General features: G+C 34.6%; 1 protein-coding gene across 3 annotated transcripts in view; it reads left to right on the forward strand.

The window, feature by feature from the left end:
• Positions 1-1,518: 1,518 nt before the first annotated feature.
• The window catches only part of epha7 (eph receptor A7), a 139,906-nt gene continuing 123,551 nt past the window's right edge, over positions 1,519-17,873 (forward strand). For 2 of the 3 annotated variants that reach the window (XM_039747974.1, XM_039747976.1), the window contains exons 1-3: positions 1,519-1,699; positions 3,552-3,616; positions 6,602-7,271. In XM_039747974.1, the coding sequence (XP_039603908.1) occupies positions 1,606-1,699; positions 3,552-3,616; positions 6,602-7,271 (829 nt within the window). In that variant the 5' untranslated portion in view covers positions 1,519-1,605. The remainder of the gene's footprint in view (positions 1,700-3,551; positions 3,617-6,601; positions 7,272-17,873) is intronic. The other variant, XM_039747975.1, reaches the window with a different exon arrangement.

Genomic DNA, 17,873 nt, shown 5'->3' on the forward strand with positions numbered 1-17,873 from the left:
ACTTTCTTAAACTGAAATAGCACTCACTATCCTCATAATATTTAAGTAAAACTATAATTTTATTAATTTATTGTAATTTGATTAATAGTTCTCACTTAGGTTAGTTAACATTATACAATCTTTGTCCTATTTTAAGTGCTTACCAAATCATTATCTCTAACACTCTATAAATAATCAGTCAAAGCAAAACTTCTAATCTTTGTGATACAACACCGGTGATGATGTCCAGGTAAGCTTGATATATTTCCTTTAGCTGAATATTGAACAAGTTTGTATGTTACACAGTACACACATTATCTCCCTAGTACGTTTAACTGTATTTACCAAATGATCAACATAATAAAGTGGAACTACTCGCACCCACCTTCATATTGCTTTCAAAGGTAAAGAGCTTAAAAGCAAGATCAAAAACAACAGTCATTCCGCATTTATCCGTCCCAGATAAATAAACAATATGAAAAATATCTTCCCGATAATTCTGGTGAGAAACATTGGGTTAATTCGCGAATAAAGTAAAACTACTACACTACTACTACTAATATTAATAAGTTGAAGGATCCGAATTCAGAGTTCCTGAAAAGGTAAACGTACTTCACACACACGCCTGCGCATATAGTGCCTTGCGTAATACAGTACCTTGCTTTAAATCCTCCGTCGTTATTTTAAACGTACATATTAAAGCCTTGGTTATGGTATTGGAAGTGCAGTATTTGCATTTTTCCACAAGTGATGCGAATTTAAAGAATTATTTTTCGTCGGGAACCACGTGGATTTTAGCAACCGGCAATGAAGTACTAGAAATTACTCCACATTACTCAAGTTTAACGTGTACATGCAATCGAACGTTTTTATTTTTGCAACCATTCACTCCATTATATTGCGGACTCCACGTGTGATACAGGTAAACTTATGTTCAATTACAGTACATTTAACAAATGTGATCCATATTATACTGTCCGCCGCTGTAAAGGGAGGCTGTAGTGGGATTCTAAACTCCGCAGGTTTCTGACCTCGTTGGTTATGGTTGCAGTAAAATTATTCTATTCAGTCGGGTAACATTCACATTATATACCTTATAAATGTGCGGTTTTTTTTTTTTTGGATGTGCGAAACCAAACCATTCGTTATATTTCTATTCTTGCTTCGGTGGTTTTCTTTCTCTAAAGTATCCATGAATGTGACGATGCCAACCGTTTCAGACATAGGAACAACACTGAGTTCTCCTCAGTTGTAGATGAAATTTATAATACGATTATTCGCGCGTGGACGCTTGTTTTTTCACTCCGTACATGTACTTTCCTGTCTCACTTCTCCCGACTGTACGCCGCACAGCCTCTGCATTTCGCAGAGCCTGTCCCGCCTTTCCTCTATTTTAATTGGTTATAAGCAGTTTCCTTTCGGGCGCATTTCCTTGACGGACTGGAGTAGCTTGTTATCAATCGAAGTGAGTGGCATAGCAGACTCTCCAGACTCCGCCCTAAAGCTCTTCATGCTATTTGAGTGAGAGACGAGTGGAGGTAGCCTTCAGAGCTGGTCTTACACAGTAAATGGGAGCGAATCTTTGTTAGGAAAGAGCACACTGGATAGCAAACTTCAAATCACAATATGGTTTCCGTACTAAGGCGCTCTCTGTGGATTACACTTGGCTTACACTTGTTAAATTATATCTGTATTGGAATTGCACAAAATGCAAAGGAAGGTAATGAGAGCAAAGTTTTTTTCTCCTTTGTAAAAAATGTTGGATCTTGTTTTTTATCTTCGCTTGTGTGATCTTCAGAAAAAAAAATCTTTAAAGAGACTGATCATCGAGGCTCAGATTTACTTCTGCATGCTTTGCGGTATTCGTGTGAGATGCTGTGGTGGTTGGCGGGGAGGGGGTGTGTGTGGGGGGGCAAGGAGGGGGTCTTCACTGAGAAAATGCGCTTGACAGCACATTGACCGGATCGGGTTCGCGTTAAAGGTAACAGCGCTCCGCCACTGAAATGTGTACTATAATATTAAAGAAATAAGATGGCTCAAAAAGGGCATTATAGTTCTAAAGCCATCAACAGACTATGTTCTTAGCTGCGGCATTTATCTCATACGCACAACCACTATGCCATTGAAATGGGTCAGAAGCGTATTCCGTGTTTGCAAACAGGACAAGCGATCGAAAGTTTCCCTCAGTGCGATTTTTTAGCATGTTTCCCTGTCTTTGCTTCTTCCAGAAGAAGATGAAAGGCAGTCCATCATGACATGGTTGCATTAAACATGATATGTGAACCGTGACACATAAAACTGAACGATTAAACAGCTGCTTATGAAAAATAACACCGATCTTTATTAAAGGCAGACGCATCGCAGTATTTCGTACTTTGATGACACTAATTGCCAGAGCCGTGCTGTACCAAAAGCATCTATAGCTGGAAAATCGAAATACTTAATACATTCAGGGTAATAACTTTTTAAAAGAATCAATGCAGAGCTGTCAGAATAGATAAACACGATTCATTAATTTATTTATTGTTGTGACTAATGCAGAGATTAGTGACTAAATGCCGAATTAACTCGTTTAAAGGACTCACCTTTTTGTTTTACTGATACTATTTCAGAAAGGTTTCCATATATATTTAAAATAACTCGACAGCATGTGTAGCAAAAGATAAGACATCGTTGAGACAGTCGTGCGTGATCAGTTCAATCAAAGCGCTTTTTTGTGTTCGGCATATGGACACAGATATGCATTTTAAGTGTTTTAAATGTAATTTGTTAAACATAAAATATGAATAAGAAATCCACTGCAAGTTGGAAAACGCATATTTTACAAAAACATTTTAACAGCCTCTGAAGAAAATAAAGCGGGCGCCTGACACCTGCTGTCTTACTTCTTTAAGCTACACTATCGCGGAAGAGAACCATCTATATATCTATACATGTACTTTTCAATTTACTATATTAAACTGAAAATGTCATCTCTGTCGCTTGGAGGCGAACTGCATCTTCTTTTCCATCTGCTGCTCTAGAGCAGATATGATGAATGAAAAGAAAGTTGCTTCTTTGTTCTAATTTTTCCTAAGCAAAATAGGCATTGGTAGTTTCTTTTTGTGACAGCTTTGTTAAATGACTTAAAGGTTATCAAAGCTCATTTAGGCTGTGGCCGACGCGATAAACAAACACAAGTGCTGCAGTGTCCGAGTCAAGACGGCCAGTAAATTAAATGAGAATAATGCTAATACCGCAATAAAAGTGATGCTTATTATGTTGTAATGCAAGCGGTTTCAAGTGATGTGTAAATCACAACGGTCGCAGGTCTAACTTGAACGGCTGAATCAGTGGACTGGCTAATGCAGTGTCCATTTTTTTTACGTATCAGAGAATTTGAGAGGTTAGTTTCATTGAATCAGTATGGAACTTGTTTTAACTTCATTTCCTTTAAATTCTTATTTTATTTAAAGACACATGGCTTTAAAACGAAACCAAAGTTGGACGACGCGTGTAAAGACGTTTAGTGAACAAATGCTCAAAGAGACACACATATATATATATATATACATGTCTTTTTATTTCTGCAGTTATTTTGCTAGATTCAAAAGCACAGCAGACAGAGCTGGAGTGGATCTCTTTTCCATCGAGCGGGGTAAGGATCTTTTATTTGCCTTCTTTTAAATGTTAACATTCCACCTGTACTCTCTGACCTTTATGCCACACTGTTATTATTATCCGGGGTCCATTTGCTGGATATATAAGTTGTAAGAGAGCTATTTTCAGTCCAGGCAATCAGGTGTAGGGCAGGTTCTTTTTTAAGTATATGTTGCCTAGATGAAAAGACATACTAATTACAGAGCAGGTCTTAATTGGGCACTTCCCTGTTGTCAATTGCGCCATTGTTGTGTGTGTTTTAAGGAAAAGTAAATTGTGATCCAAATTAGTTGCTCTAACAGTAATATGCATTCCAAAAATTCTGTAACACTTACGTATTGATAATCATAGGGAAGACGCCTTGAATTCAAGTTGTTCTGTGCAATTTAAAACAATTAAACAGTAACTTGTTTGCTTTCAACATTTCAAGGGGAGTAATTTACTGAGTAATGCCTAGTTGCTATTGGCCCCTGAGATAAGTCGTTTTTTCTATCAATCGTAAAGGACATTGCTAGTGTTACTGTATGTCGCAGTTTTACTTTTCGTATTTGGTATTTTTGTTTCATTATGTAGGAACCATTTCAAAGTACTACCATTAAGTTTAATCATGCAGCCTTATGCAATCTTGAATCAGTCAAGACTCTTCTGCCAAAATCACCAGTTTGCCTCACAAAACAATTGTTAAAGTTATGTCAAAAGAAAGAACAGTATGTCAAAACTGTTATCAGTTTTTTTGGGTATTGCATTGATTCATTTCCTTTAATTAAACTTTTTTCAATATGTGTTTATAGTAAAGTATAATTCAAGGTTTTATCACCTGAATATATATTTTAATTAGTATGAAAACATTGAATTGTATTCTTTTACAAATATTTTAGAGCTTTTTCAAGAAAAACTTATAAGTCTAATAATAAAATGTCTACATACAAATTGCACTTCATAAATAATAGAGAAATCATGTCTGCACAGAACATCTATAAATATATAACCATCAAAATGTTCATATACAGTAGTAATATATATATACTGTATATAATGAAATATACATTCAGTATATAATATATGTGCATGTATAGATAACTCAAGACGTGTCCACACACACACACACATATATATATATATATATATATATATATATATATATATATATATATATATATATTGGTGTCCGTAATGCTTGGCTCTGGTATCGCTATATTGATCCTTGATTCTGTGATGGACAAGATGGGTTCAGATAATGAATACATTTGCAACATGTACACGTGTGTTTGAATCAAGAAAAGCAAATGTGACAAAGGTAAATCATTTTTATATTAAGCAAACGATAACTAAATAATCTTTAAGAACTTTTTGCTATCTTAATACTATAAAAGGGTCCAAGTTAATTCTAAAAGAAAAGTAAGTCTAATAAATAGTATTCTTCAAACCTAAAAACAGCTGAAATTAGAGCAAAACAAATATATATTTAAGAGTTATGAAATTTCAAAGCATATGCCAAGATATTCACAAAACAAATAATATTTTTTTTAAAGTCAAAATCGGTGAGAAAAAAAGAAGTTAAAAAAGTGAGTGTATGCCTGGCAGAAAGATTAAACATTGCCATTATTAAAGTTTCTTGATGTCACTGTAGCTCTGAAAGCATTGCTATTCCCCCATAAAATGTCTAAGAAAGGCCATTTGCAGGGTGTTTGCTTATGTAAATCAAGTCAATAGAAACAGCATTCCCAGTGTCTGCAGTGGGTGTTATTCTGTAGGTAAGTGACCAGTGCTTCAATAGTTTAAACTCTGTTTAAAGACAGAAATTTATTTAATTATTTTGCTACCATCAGCTCTGTTTGTACTTGTGATTCAGATGTTTCAGTTGTTAGCTATATGTTACTCATTCTGGAATGTCATGTCTGTAATCAACCTTTCCAGAAGTTTCCATTATTGTCTAATCTTGAATGTATTGTTGGGCCTGTGTAAAATCTTGATTAAATTGTGGTCAGTGAACAATATTTAGGAATTTAAAAATAAAGAAAACAATTCAAAGTTCAGTAATCTGCCTTTTCAAAATAAACCACAGTTCATAAGCTCTAGCTAGGATTTAGCTTCTGGTTTAGATTAGTGTTACCTCAATCCTCGTTAATGTCTTTAAGCTATGCATTATTTCAGCACCTTTATTCTATGTAGAGATAGAGGTTTTCAGATTAACATATATTTTGTTTCACAATGAAACATCTGTGATAATTACATTCTGATACTCAGTAAAAATAGATTTATATTGCTGGGTTTTTTAGTAAGGCATCATGCTGGTAAATCCATTTGAAAATATTCCAGAAACATGTTTTTTCTGTGCAAAATAAATATTACATATTATGTTTTCATTTTGGAATTGCAAGACTTGCTCTATTGCAAGTTTTTGCTTATTTCTTTAGATTACATACGCTATATGTTAAGCACTCCTTACTTTTCATTAGTGCCCCATAAATTTATTTTTGGCAATTTGAAAATTTGTATGAGATATGTCTGACCCTCTTGACTTTCAACATTTACACAAATGTTTCTCAGAATAGTTTACTATGAACAGCTCATTCATTTCTCTAAGTGCTGTAAAATAAAGTAGCAAAACTGTTCAGTACAGGATTATATAACATTTTTAAATGTAAGAACTGTTGAAATATTAAGTTTTATTTTTTTCTTGAAACTTTCCAAGTCAGCTTTATATGTTAAAACTTCACGTTTTGGATATTCTATGTTAAATTAAATGTTCATAAAATAAATATTTTTAAAAGCTTGCTTCTGTCATTTTGTTTCTTCCTTTTTAAAAGTGGAAAGTGTGTAATTAAATTCTCTAATGCCATTCGTTATAGAATAGTCACCTTTTTATTTCAGATACCATGATGGTTTATGAATGAATGCAAAAAGTATATTGCTTTTTTGTTTTTAAATAATTACAGAAAGTATGTCATAGATGTTAATTTTGTGTTTTTGTTTTTCTTAGTGGGAAGAAATCAGTGGACTAGATGAGAACTACACACCCATCCGGACATATCAAGTGTGCCAGGTTATGGAACCCAACCAGAACAACTGGCTGCGGACTAACTGGATTGAAAAGGGCAATGCCCAGAGGATTTTTATTGAGCTTAAGTTCACATTGAGGGATTGTAATAGTCTACCAGGTGTGCTGGGGACATGTAAGGAAACTTTCAATCTATATTACCAAGAGACTGACTCTGATGTTGGCAGGAATATACAAGAGAGTCAGTATGTAAAAATAGATACTATTGCTGCAGATGAAAGCTTTACCCAGGGAGACCTTGGGGAGCGGAAGATGAAGCTCAATACAGAAGTGCGTGAAATTGGACCTTTGTCTAGAAAAGGATTTTACCTGGCTTTCCAGGATGTAGGGGCCTGTATTGCTCTGGTGTCTGTCAAAGTATACTATAAGAAGTGCTGGTCAATTATTGAGAATTTAGCTGTTTTTCCAGACACAGTCACGGGATCGGAATTTTCCTCTTTGGTTGAAGTGAGAGGTACCTGTGTAAGTGATGCAGAAGAAGAGGCAGACAATTCTCCCAGAATGCATTGCAGCGCAGAAGGCGAATGGTTGGTTCCAATCGGGAAGTGCATTTGTAAAGCAGGATTTCATCAAAAAGGAGATGCTTGTGAGCGTAAGTAGAAATGATTTTAATGACTAATACACAATTCAACAAGGAAGACAGCAGCCTGAAGTTGATTTAGATATATTTTAAGAATTATTGACTGGTAATATTTGAAAATGCCTGCCTAATTTGCTACTTCTTAGCGATCTGCACAATGATGTCGACATCTCTACTTATGAACCAGCTAAGTCATATTTGCAGATATTAAATATGGTACAGGGGAAATACCAGCAGAACCTTTTTTCATAAAGAATAGTAATTCAATGGTCAGCCTACAGCTAGGTTACTTATAACTTTGGAACTACTGAGATATAATTTGAAATTAGCATTAAAAGATGTAATTAGTCAGGTGATAAAATTCTACACGTTTTGTAGTTAGTTTTTGGGCTGTACACATGTATAATTTGTGTTGTTGCAAAAATAGTTTCTGTACTTTTCAAAAACACCTTACAATTTAGAACATTCTAGAAAAACACAAGTCTTCCATATCGTGCCTGTGTTATTTTTACTGAGGTGCCTAGTCAATATACTGTATAAGAACATTAAAAGTTTGACTAATGAATTGAACCATTTAGTCTACCAAGCTTGCCTGATTAAATGGTAACTAAGCAACCCCAGTTGGTCTTCCAGATATTTTTAAAAAGGTATTAAGGTTCTGTGCTTGACTACATGACATGACTACATTATTCTACATGATTCTGTAATTTGTTCTTCACAACTTTTAAGAATTATCTGGATGAGATTTTGAAACAGCTTAGCCATTAGCTAAACAAACAAGCTTGATAAACTGGATGGGCTTCTCTTGTTTGTTAAATTTCTTATGTTCTTATATTCTAGATTCTAATGATCGTTTGCACAATGGTGTGCTTCCCAGAGACTGTCTTGAATAATGTTTGCTTTGATTTAGATCATTGTCTTGGCCTATACAATTAACTGTTTAACTGAAAAAAACCTATAGAAGAAACTTTATTGATGTCTTTGTGAATTTTAAAGACCTGAGTCTCTTGGTGTTTCTTAGTAAGATAGGGTCTTTCAGTATAGCTCTGCAGTTCGAGAGCTGCTAAATCTGTTTTGTAGTGATGTGACCAGTGCTGTGCGTAATAGTCCTAATGTGGACTTACTAGTGCATTAGATAGTCTAAGCATAATTCCCCTTGATTTATATTCAGCAGTTTTTACAAAATAGGTGAACATTTTACAGTATTTGCTTTCTGAACAATTTGTGCATACTTCCTGGATGATGAGAATGTTGCACGAACAAAAACCAGTATGCATTTTTAGAAGTTGTTTCTTGAATATGAAAGTAGCCCATCTTATATTTTTACTTTTTATTAATTTTTCCAACATGTATAACTTTGTACTTGTGATTTTATTCAGATATAGCATCTGCTGTGGTTCATTCCCCAATCAGATATAAACCCTTGCCAACCCTCTCTCAGCTGAGTAGCTCAGTCAGCATTAGTGTTAACACTGAGGATAGTGACATCACAACACTTGTAACAGGTCCTGTTTTTGGAATAATAGTAATCACTTGAAAAATAACAAAAATGGTCTTCAAAATAACAACACAATTTTATTTATTTGATCATATGTTACAAAAAGTATTTACACAGTTGTTCAAAAGTAAATAAGCCATATAATAAGTAATGTAATGAAAAGTAATTTACTGGCTGCTAAAGAGAGTTAAATGAAAGACAACTTTTCCCCTCTGGGATTAATACAGTGCACCAAATACCAAAAAAAAAGTACATTCAATTTGCATCAATAGAATAGAGAATTATGTGAATGTGTGAATTGTTATGCAGTTCCTTAATTACTAGAAGGTTTTGTGGGCTTGCACCTTATAATCTGAAAGCATAATAAAGAAACATACTCTTTCAACATTTCATTGTTTAATACAATGAAAGAGACATATTGTACCAGGTGAATGATAAGAAAGTGTCATTCTTCTTTTTTTGGGGTGATCCATATACATTCCTTGAGATTAATTGGCATTTTTAAAGGCCTTTTCAAGAAAAACTGAAGCAGTAATTAAAACATTGAAATTATTTTCTAAAATTTGTCATTTCTATGAATAGATCTTTTTAGATAGTGAGGTTTTCAACTGCAAATGCAGAAAAATAATTTTTATTTTTTACACATAGTTTCACATATTTGGCACTATCCCAGAGTTCTTTTACTTGTACTGTTAAAAGAATTTTAAATATCATGAAGAATTTTAAATATTGTGGTTAGTTGCTGCTGCCTTACACTCTGAGGAGACTAGGTTCAAATCCAGACCAGTACATTTCATGTGTAATAGGCTGAGTGTTTTTATGGCCTTTGCTTTTGGATTATTTTTGAATGGCATACATATTAGATTGATTAGTGGCTGAATTAAATATTTGTGAGTGAGTGTAACATTGTGTGTAAGTGTGCTCTGAGATAGACTGGTACCTTATTCTGTGATGTTTCCTGATTTACGCCAGTGTTCTGTGGATTGGCTCTGGCCCCTAAATTGGATTAACTGAACTAGAAAATTGATGACCAGATGGAATTGTAGCTATAAAGTTGAAAGATAAGCAAAATAAGTGAATGTGCAACACATCACACATTATGGAAATAGAAGCATTAGCCTTGTAGTTTTCAGACCATCTTTTTTTAAGGTAATTTCACTGCTTTCTTAGGTATTTTAGATACATCCATTTGTATATAAGAAAAAGGAAAATCAAAGCATAATCTAATCCTCTGCTTTATACAGTCATAGTGAATGTGGTATGCACACTTCATGAATGCTGCAACATTCTATCCTTTCTATGATTTAAATGACTAACCAGATACGGTATTCATGTCTACATGTGTATAATAACAATGACTAATTCCTTGTTTGTAAGACACAGTGTTGAAGATATCATGGTAACAGCAAATTACAAAGAGTTGTCCATAATTGAATTCAGTGTTAATTTTATACTACACAGGCTCTTAATTTATAACTGTACATTTATTGACACTGGGATTAAACGATAACTTGCTCTCAAGTTTAGCCCTGTGTTCAGCTACAGAAGTGTTCATATTTTGGCAGAGTTCCAAGGCAATCGCTTGCTGAATACACTAGCTTGGAATGAGTCCAAAAGCTAATTTTCAATATTCCTCCATCCTTCTATTAATGACCCCTTATAGCACAAAAACAAATAGCTTCACCGTGCTGGCAGATTTTAATGCTCAAGGGTCTTTTTAATAATCCTGATAGGAAATAAATGTACATTTTTCTCATTTTTACTCTTAGAAATGCAGTACCCAAATTGTTAGTCACTGTGTTTTGGTAAAGCTACATCACACATGGGAATAGGCGGTGTGAGTATGGTAATTTTAATAAGTTTTAATAATGGATTTAATGATACTTTACAACTTTCTAAAGCTTGAATTCTGTGAACTTTGTAAATGAAAGTCAATGGATGAAATACATGAATCTTAAACAGATTAAAATATGTACCTTTTAAAAAAGCAAATGTAGTAATTTCTGGCAGTTTTTTAATAAGTGAAATTTTATAACTATTTGTTTATGTAATAAGTACATTTTTTAGTGTGACTAGCAAATTAGGTTTAGAATTAATTGAACCCGATCAATTCATTTTTGGAGTAAGTGAAAACTGATCTAAAGTAGTGCAGAAGATACTATTTTTGACATCAAGCCTTTGTTTTGAAATTCCACCTTTGTTATTGTGAGGAAAAATTCCAGTTTGGTTTATTATAAGGATTTTTCAGTTAAAGTTCTCATTTGCAAGTAACAACAGAAGCCGATGTTATAGGTAGGAAATGTGCAAAGAAGTTATTGTAAGGTAAACTTTTCTAATTTTTCAAGCAATTTAAGATAGACATGGGCAATAAAGAAGCCATTTTTTTTTGATTAAATTACATTTATAATATTGTGTATTTATATTTTGTATATGTTTCCTTGGAATCTATTAAACACACATTTTATTACTTATTATATACATAGTTTTTACAAAAAATCATTTGTTAGCAAAGACAATGTCCCACAATAATACTGGAATGAATTCTTTATGACACACAAAGTGTTAAATATTATCATTGCTGTGCCGCAAAATATGTGCCGCAGTCCTAAGAGACAGTGTATTTCTCTAGAGTGTGTCTTTTTTCGTGAATAACTGTGGTAAGATAGAATGGTTTATTCTGGCCTAAACACAGAATACATACAAGTGTAAAAAGGCCTGTATAAAATATTAAATAGATGGGAGCGGGGCTGTAAATGAGATGAGCTGTCAGTCATGTCATTTGAGAAGCCCTCTCTGTGCTTGCATGAGCTTTCTCTAAAATGTGTTGTGATCAAGTCATTCATCACAGCCGGGGAAGAGGGAGAGAGGGCAGCTTGTCTTTCACTTAAAAAAAAAGTCTTCACTTAACTATTTGTGCACTGTTTGTCTTTAATAAACATCATTTCTTTCTGTTTAGGAGCAGACAATACTATCTCTGCAGAAGTGTAAAAAAAACACACAACAAAACAAAATAATTCGTATGCAGTCCACAGAACAGCCTTCATTATTAGAAATTGTACATAAAAGGGAGTTTTCTCAAACATAAGCTTTTGTTTAAATGGTCCTTTTCAATCCTGTCCTTAGTTAAGAACAATAATTTCTAAAGACAGTCATTGGCATGTTAATTAAGGTTTTACTACTTATGTGTACCTGCGGCATTAGGCATAAATTAAGTGGGGGGAGGGTAGCACATTTTGAACAATGCATCTTCATTAACACATAATTAAAGACTCATCTTTAGTTGACACCCAACCACATTAATGGGTCTAGGGGAACACTATTTTAATATAATAAAAAATCTCATAAAGCAGCCTTTCTATCCATGGCCTGTCAAACCTTCAGTCTTGCCACCGTGCACTCTTTTCAAAAATGCAAAGGGAATTTATACTGAAGCCTAAATTCAAGTTTTACATCATGTTTATATTAGTAAAAAAAAATGTTATCTTTGGCTTTCTATATGGCATTTAAATTATTGCTACACTTTACTTCTGAGCATTACATCCATTTTTTTCAATAGGAGATGATACCTAATAGGAGCCACTTTTCACTTCTGAGAAAAGTTTTAGCATTTCATGTTCATTCCATGGGCAGTCACACAGCAACTGTATCAGTGGAAAGGTATGACTCAAATTTTAAAATGGCCCAGCTGTGCCTTTTTTGAAATTCTGGTTGACGTTTCAGAGACAGTGATTAATGGCCGACACCCTGCCGTTAAGAGCCGTAATTCAATAGGAAATGCATATCACAGCAAAGGTGTGTATAGTGCCTCAATGAAGACACCCAGAGGCCCAAAAGAGTTTTCTTTTGCATTTCAAATGTTGAAAAACCACCTCAGTTTGACACTAGCTTGATTGATAAGGTGTGGATTTGTGGACCAAATGTTCATGTTGTCCGTTACAAGTGTTCCAAAGCTTAATTATGTAAATGTACATGTCAGATCTCACAGGCTGTCTTGGGGTGATCTGTTAAAACGAAAGTAAATTCTTGATGGATTGGGTTAAAGTCGCTTGTCAGTATGGGGTGTGATTGAAAAGCTTTTTTTTTTTTTTGCATCATGCATTGCATATCCATTTACACAGGAGGCTCATGGACAGGTATACACTGGATATGACAAGACAATTTTTCATTTTGTACTTTTAAAAATAATAGTGCACTGAGTGTTTTTTAAAAAGCATCATTCCCAATAGTTATTAATGTCTCATTGGCTAATTATGTTGTTATAAAGCTCTGTTATTAGGAAAAAATAAAGGAGATTAAGAAAAGTAGGCTGATTAATATATTCCCAACAATGAACTGCAGATATATTGGATATTTCATACAGAATTCTTTGTTCTGTTTTGTTCTGCACAATCTTAGTCAGTGTTTAAATAGAAAAAATTCTATGAAGCTTTATTTTTAAGTTCAAGTTTTATTTTATGGCTTATGATACAGCTAAAATGTCCCAAGTAAAATTAATCTAGTTATTAGACAGTTAAAAAACACAGCATTAGGCATAGGGAAGTCAAATAAATTGGTTCTATATGAAGTTGTTGATTTTTCGTCTAAAGATGAGTAAAGTGTAAAGTTTTGAAGCCTGTATTCACTGTATACAACTTAGTCATTTCATCTACCACCATATGTTCACATACATTCAGATAATCATCCTGAAAATGAAAGGGTTAAAGTTTTCACACAAGTCACATATCACTTTCCTTGAAATGCCAGAGGGAAACTGAGTTAAATGGTAAGACATTGTCTCCACTGACACGATGTTCGCCTGTCCAATTGCATCTTTCCCAACAGACGAAAGCAAGCAATTACAAAAAAGACATCTGTGCCAAGGTTTAGATAGCTAAACTGTGTAAGCTTAAGAGTATAAGATGTATGGAACCCGGATCGATAGAAATGTCTAGACCTGTTAGCACAAATAAAGATGAAGGCTGCTGAGTAGCTTCGAAAGGTCCTTTGTTGTTGGAAAAAAAAGAGGCAAAAGCAGTGACGCTTCAGGGGACCAGGGTCAACTAGTACTATCATCCATCTTCCGCTATGGCAGTGTCCTGTCAGGTCTGGATTCACAATGCTAAACAGAAGAGGCAGGGTTTTATTGTTAACACCAGCCCATTTTCAACCAAGTGTAAATGAAGTTAATATTCACTGACCTTATGCATAGCCAATGAGGACCTCTGGTGTCACCTTGGAAATAATGCTATCTGACACCAAGCAGCAAATTTTGCAGATTATTTGTGGGGATTTTTGCTGACTAAGTAATACTTGTAACCATCACACTCAGGCTTTTGTTAAATTATTGTTGCTATTCTGATCTTGCCAGCTGACCTTTTTTTCTGTGTGAATTTGCAGAAGAACGTATTATATTCACGTCCATGACACATATGATTGGACTGATCTCCAGCTGGCCATACAGAAATATGTCATCGTGGAGCAAAGATCTTTTTATTGTTGTTTGATCAAACATCTTTATGAGCAACATGTTTGTTCTTGTTTCTATGTGTTCTACACAATTAAATTGTCATACATAAGCAATGGATTTTATCTGTTTTCAAGAATTACATTACAATTTGGAATTAAGGACTTTAAATATGTTAAGACTGTTAACAAGCTGAAACTGGAACTTTGAAAAAACGTTTACTTTTACATAAAATCTAATCCATTCAAAAGTTCTGCATCATTAGTATTTAAAAGAATATCACATATATCTATGTTCAGATCAGTGTAAATTATAATACATAGACATATACAAACTATATATATGCATTGAATTTCTGAACCCATTTTATTTATTCTGATTTTTAAATTATGGGGAGAATAGCAGAGTGAGACTGAACATAAAACAGAAACCATTCCTAGATGAGATGTAAGTCTATTGCTGAGTATCAACACTCATACAACCACACTCATTATGCTGGACCAGTTTAGAACTACAAGTTAATTTTACTAGTGATATGGGAAGTGGTAGGAATATACAGATAAAGTGAGAAAGTGCATTTGAAGAGAACATTTGAACTCTACACACAGTGTTTAACCAAAGATGGCAAAGTCCATGAAGCCATAAGTCTGGTATATATACTGATCAGCTACAACATTAAAACCGCCTGACTAATAATGTGTAGGTTGCCCTTGCAAGACTTCTTAAGGTATTCTGTGATACCTGGCACTAAGACATTGGCAGCAGATTCTTCCTGTAAGTTGTGAGGTAGGGCCTCCATGGATTGGACTTGTTTTTCCAGCACATCCCACAGATGCTCAGTCATACTGAGATCCGGGGAATTTTGAGGCCTGGTCAACACCTTAATCTCTTTGTCATTTTCTTCAAACCATTCCTGACATTTTTTTGCAGTGTGGCAGAACGCATTATCCTACAGAAAAGAGACCACTGCCATCAGGGAATATTGTTGCCATGAAGTTGTGTTTGTAGTCTGAAACAATCTTTAGGTGGATGCTGTATGTGAAAGTAACATTTGCATGAATGCCATAACCCATGATTTTCCAGCAGAACATCACACTATATCCACTGGCTTTCCTTCTTCCTATAGTGCATCCTGCTGCCATGTTTTCCCCAGGTAAACGGCGCACACGTACCTATCCATCCACATTATCTAAAAAAAAAAATGTGATTCACCAGCCCAAGCCACCTTCTTCTATATTCCACACAGAAACCGAGAGAGAGAGGCAGTTCACATACTGTATGCAGTTCAATTTACTGTTCTGCTTGTTATTACAATACTTGTAATGCTTACATACTGTAATGCTTACATAATTTAGAAAAAGTAAATCTTTTGCTTTTGCATCATACTTTTAGGAAATTTGCATTGCATTCTATTCACTGGCTACATACTTGATGCATATATAAAATGGAAAGGGTAAAGAAGTAGAACACTCAGAAAAAAAGAACAAAGAATGCAAATAACTACCATGTCCCTCCGGGATCCAGTGGATTACAAAGGCCCACTGTCTAGTGTGAGACAGCTAGGTCATTTACACTGCAAAAAGGTGAGACAGGTGTTTTTTTTTTTTAAACACAAGGAAACTCCCTCTAATCCACTGCATGCCTGGTTTTTACTTCCATACCATATTTATAGGCTTAGGGATTCTTTCTACAACTATAGTAGCCTTTCTACAGTTTACATAGGGACCAGACATTCAAATGTAAAAGTCATGATAAATGGAACTGCAACCTCGTAAAATTCATTCAGTCAAATAAATCTAAAAAAAGAAAAACTAAACAAAAAAATGGAACACATTTTTAATATAATATATTGTATGCTCATGTTTAACCTGGATATTGCTAGCATGTAAATATTTCAATATATCCTTTAATTCTATGTAATGATAACAGAATTTCTTAGCAAAGCACAATTTTATTCATTATTTACTAATTTTCTTATTTACTAATTATAGTCTTTATTGTCAGTACTATTTAAACATTGAATCATTTCAAATATTATAAGAAGTGATCACTGGAAGAAGGGTTGCAGACATGACTGGTGTCTTTTTTGAGGTTGGAGTGTTGTTGAGTAACAGGTAACTATTTCTTCACTGATCTATATGTTGTGGACCACCAGGGGGAGCACCAGCAACCTCAACCTGACACAAACAGACGTGGGACACAAGTGCAATCACACGCCTTTATTTTTTTCTCTTTTCCCATGGGAAATGCCTTCCCTTGTTTCCCACATGTACAGCACAGTCACAAGCACAGCCAAAAGCACACTTTTTCCTCCTTTTCTTTCTCTTTGTTCACCTCCATTCCTCTCGGCAAGCTTCGTCTTCTCCTACTCAATTCCCGGAGTAGTGGTTGCTGGCTCCTTTTACAATGTACCCAGAAGTGCTCCAGGTGCTCATTGGTCTACTTCCAGCAGCACTTACAGGTGTGGTGGCAGTGTTGAAATCAAGGGCTCAGCTGGGCTGCACCAAACTCCACCTCCCATGGAACATGGAGAACGAGGCACTGCTGCAGCCCAGGAGGGCTGCCACTTATAGTGTTCCAGAGAAGGTAATGGTCTAGAGATGCTCCCTCCCCTTGTCCTTTCACCATAGATTCACCCCGATCATCTGCACAGATAAAAAATTTGATAAGAAAGGTAAAGGTCTGGATATAGGAATGTGCTAGGGCATCAAAGGATCAATTATTTTTGTAGTCCAAGAGTTGTAATAGCTGAAAATCATCAATATGTTAATATCAAAATATTGCAAAACATTCTCAAAATCATTTAATTCAATTCAGGGTCATGGAGACTGGATTATAATCAAGGAAGCATTTGATGCACAGGGCCTTGGGATAAGTGCAAGTCCATTCGCAGGACCCATTCACATGCACACACCCACATAGGGTCAATTTAGAATTGCCCATCAACCTAACCAGCGCTTCTCTGGGGATGTGGAAAGAAAACCCGCCTAGATACTGGAAGAATGTGTATTTTTGCAACGAACTGTGGGATATGAACTCAGGAGACTGGATCAATGAAGCACCAGACCAACCAAACCCACATCAAAACACTTGAGATAATTTGACAGTCTTTGATAATGCCCATAAAGGTAAAACTGTATTTGAAAGGCAGTGTAAAATAATGTGATTGCAGAGAGACAATCACAATTGGGGAAATATCATAGGCAAATATTTAGTATACAAAGCTACAGTATTTAAAATGTGATTATTACATGTTGGGTATTTTAAGTCAAATCAGCTGTCATGAATATAATTATCAAATCTATAAATATATTGATTATATTTTTCAGTTTGACAAGTTTGGCAGTACTTATACAGTATTTTCTAATGAACATGAAAACAATGTGATGAGTATACAGAAGACTCTAATTGATGTTCTATATATAATGAAACAAAACATTGAAAAAATTTTGAATTTTCATTAAGCATTAGGACATAAACTTAAAATAAAATAGTGTTGATAGAATATTTTCATTAAACTGCATATCCAATAAACACATTATAACACAAAAACTTTTCAATTATACAGTTCACTTAAGGGTAAAAATGACGTGTACCCATGTACCTTAGGCATAAGATTTTACACAATTTGCCTCATGGTGGTGCCCTTTTAATGTTGATTGAGTAACAAAGA

This window comes from Polypterus senegalus, chromosome 3 (assembly GCF_016835505.1).
Source record: "Polypterus senegalus isolate Bchr_013 chromosome 3, ASM1683550v1, whole genome shotgun sequence".
Taxonomy (NCBI): Eukaryota; Metazoa; Chordata; class Cladistia; order Polypteriformes; family Polypteridae; genus Polypterus; species Polypterus senegalus.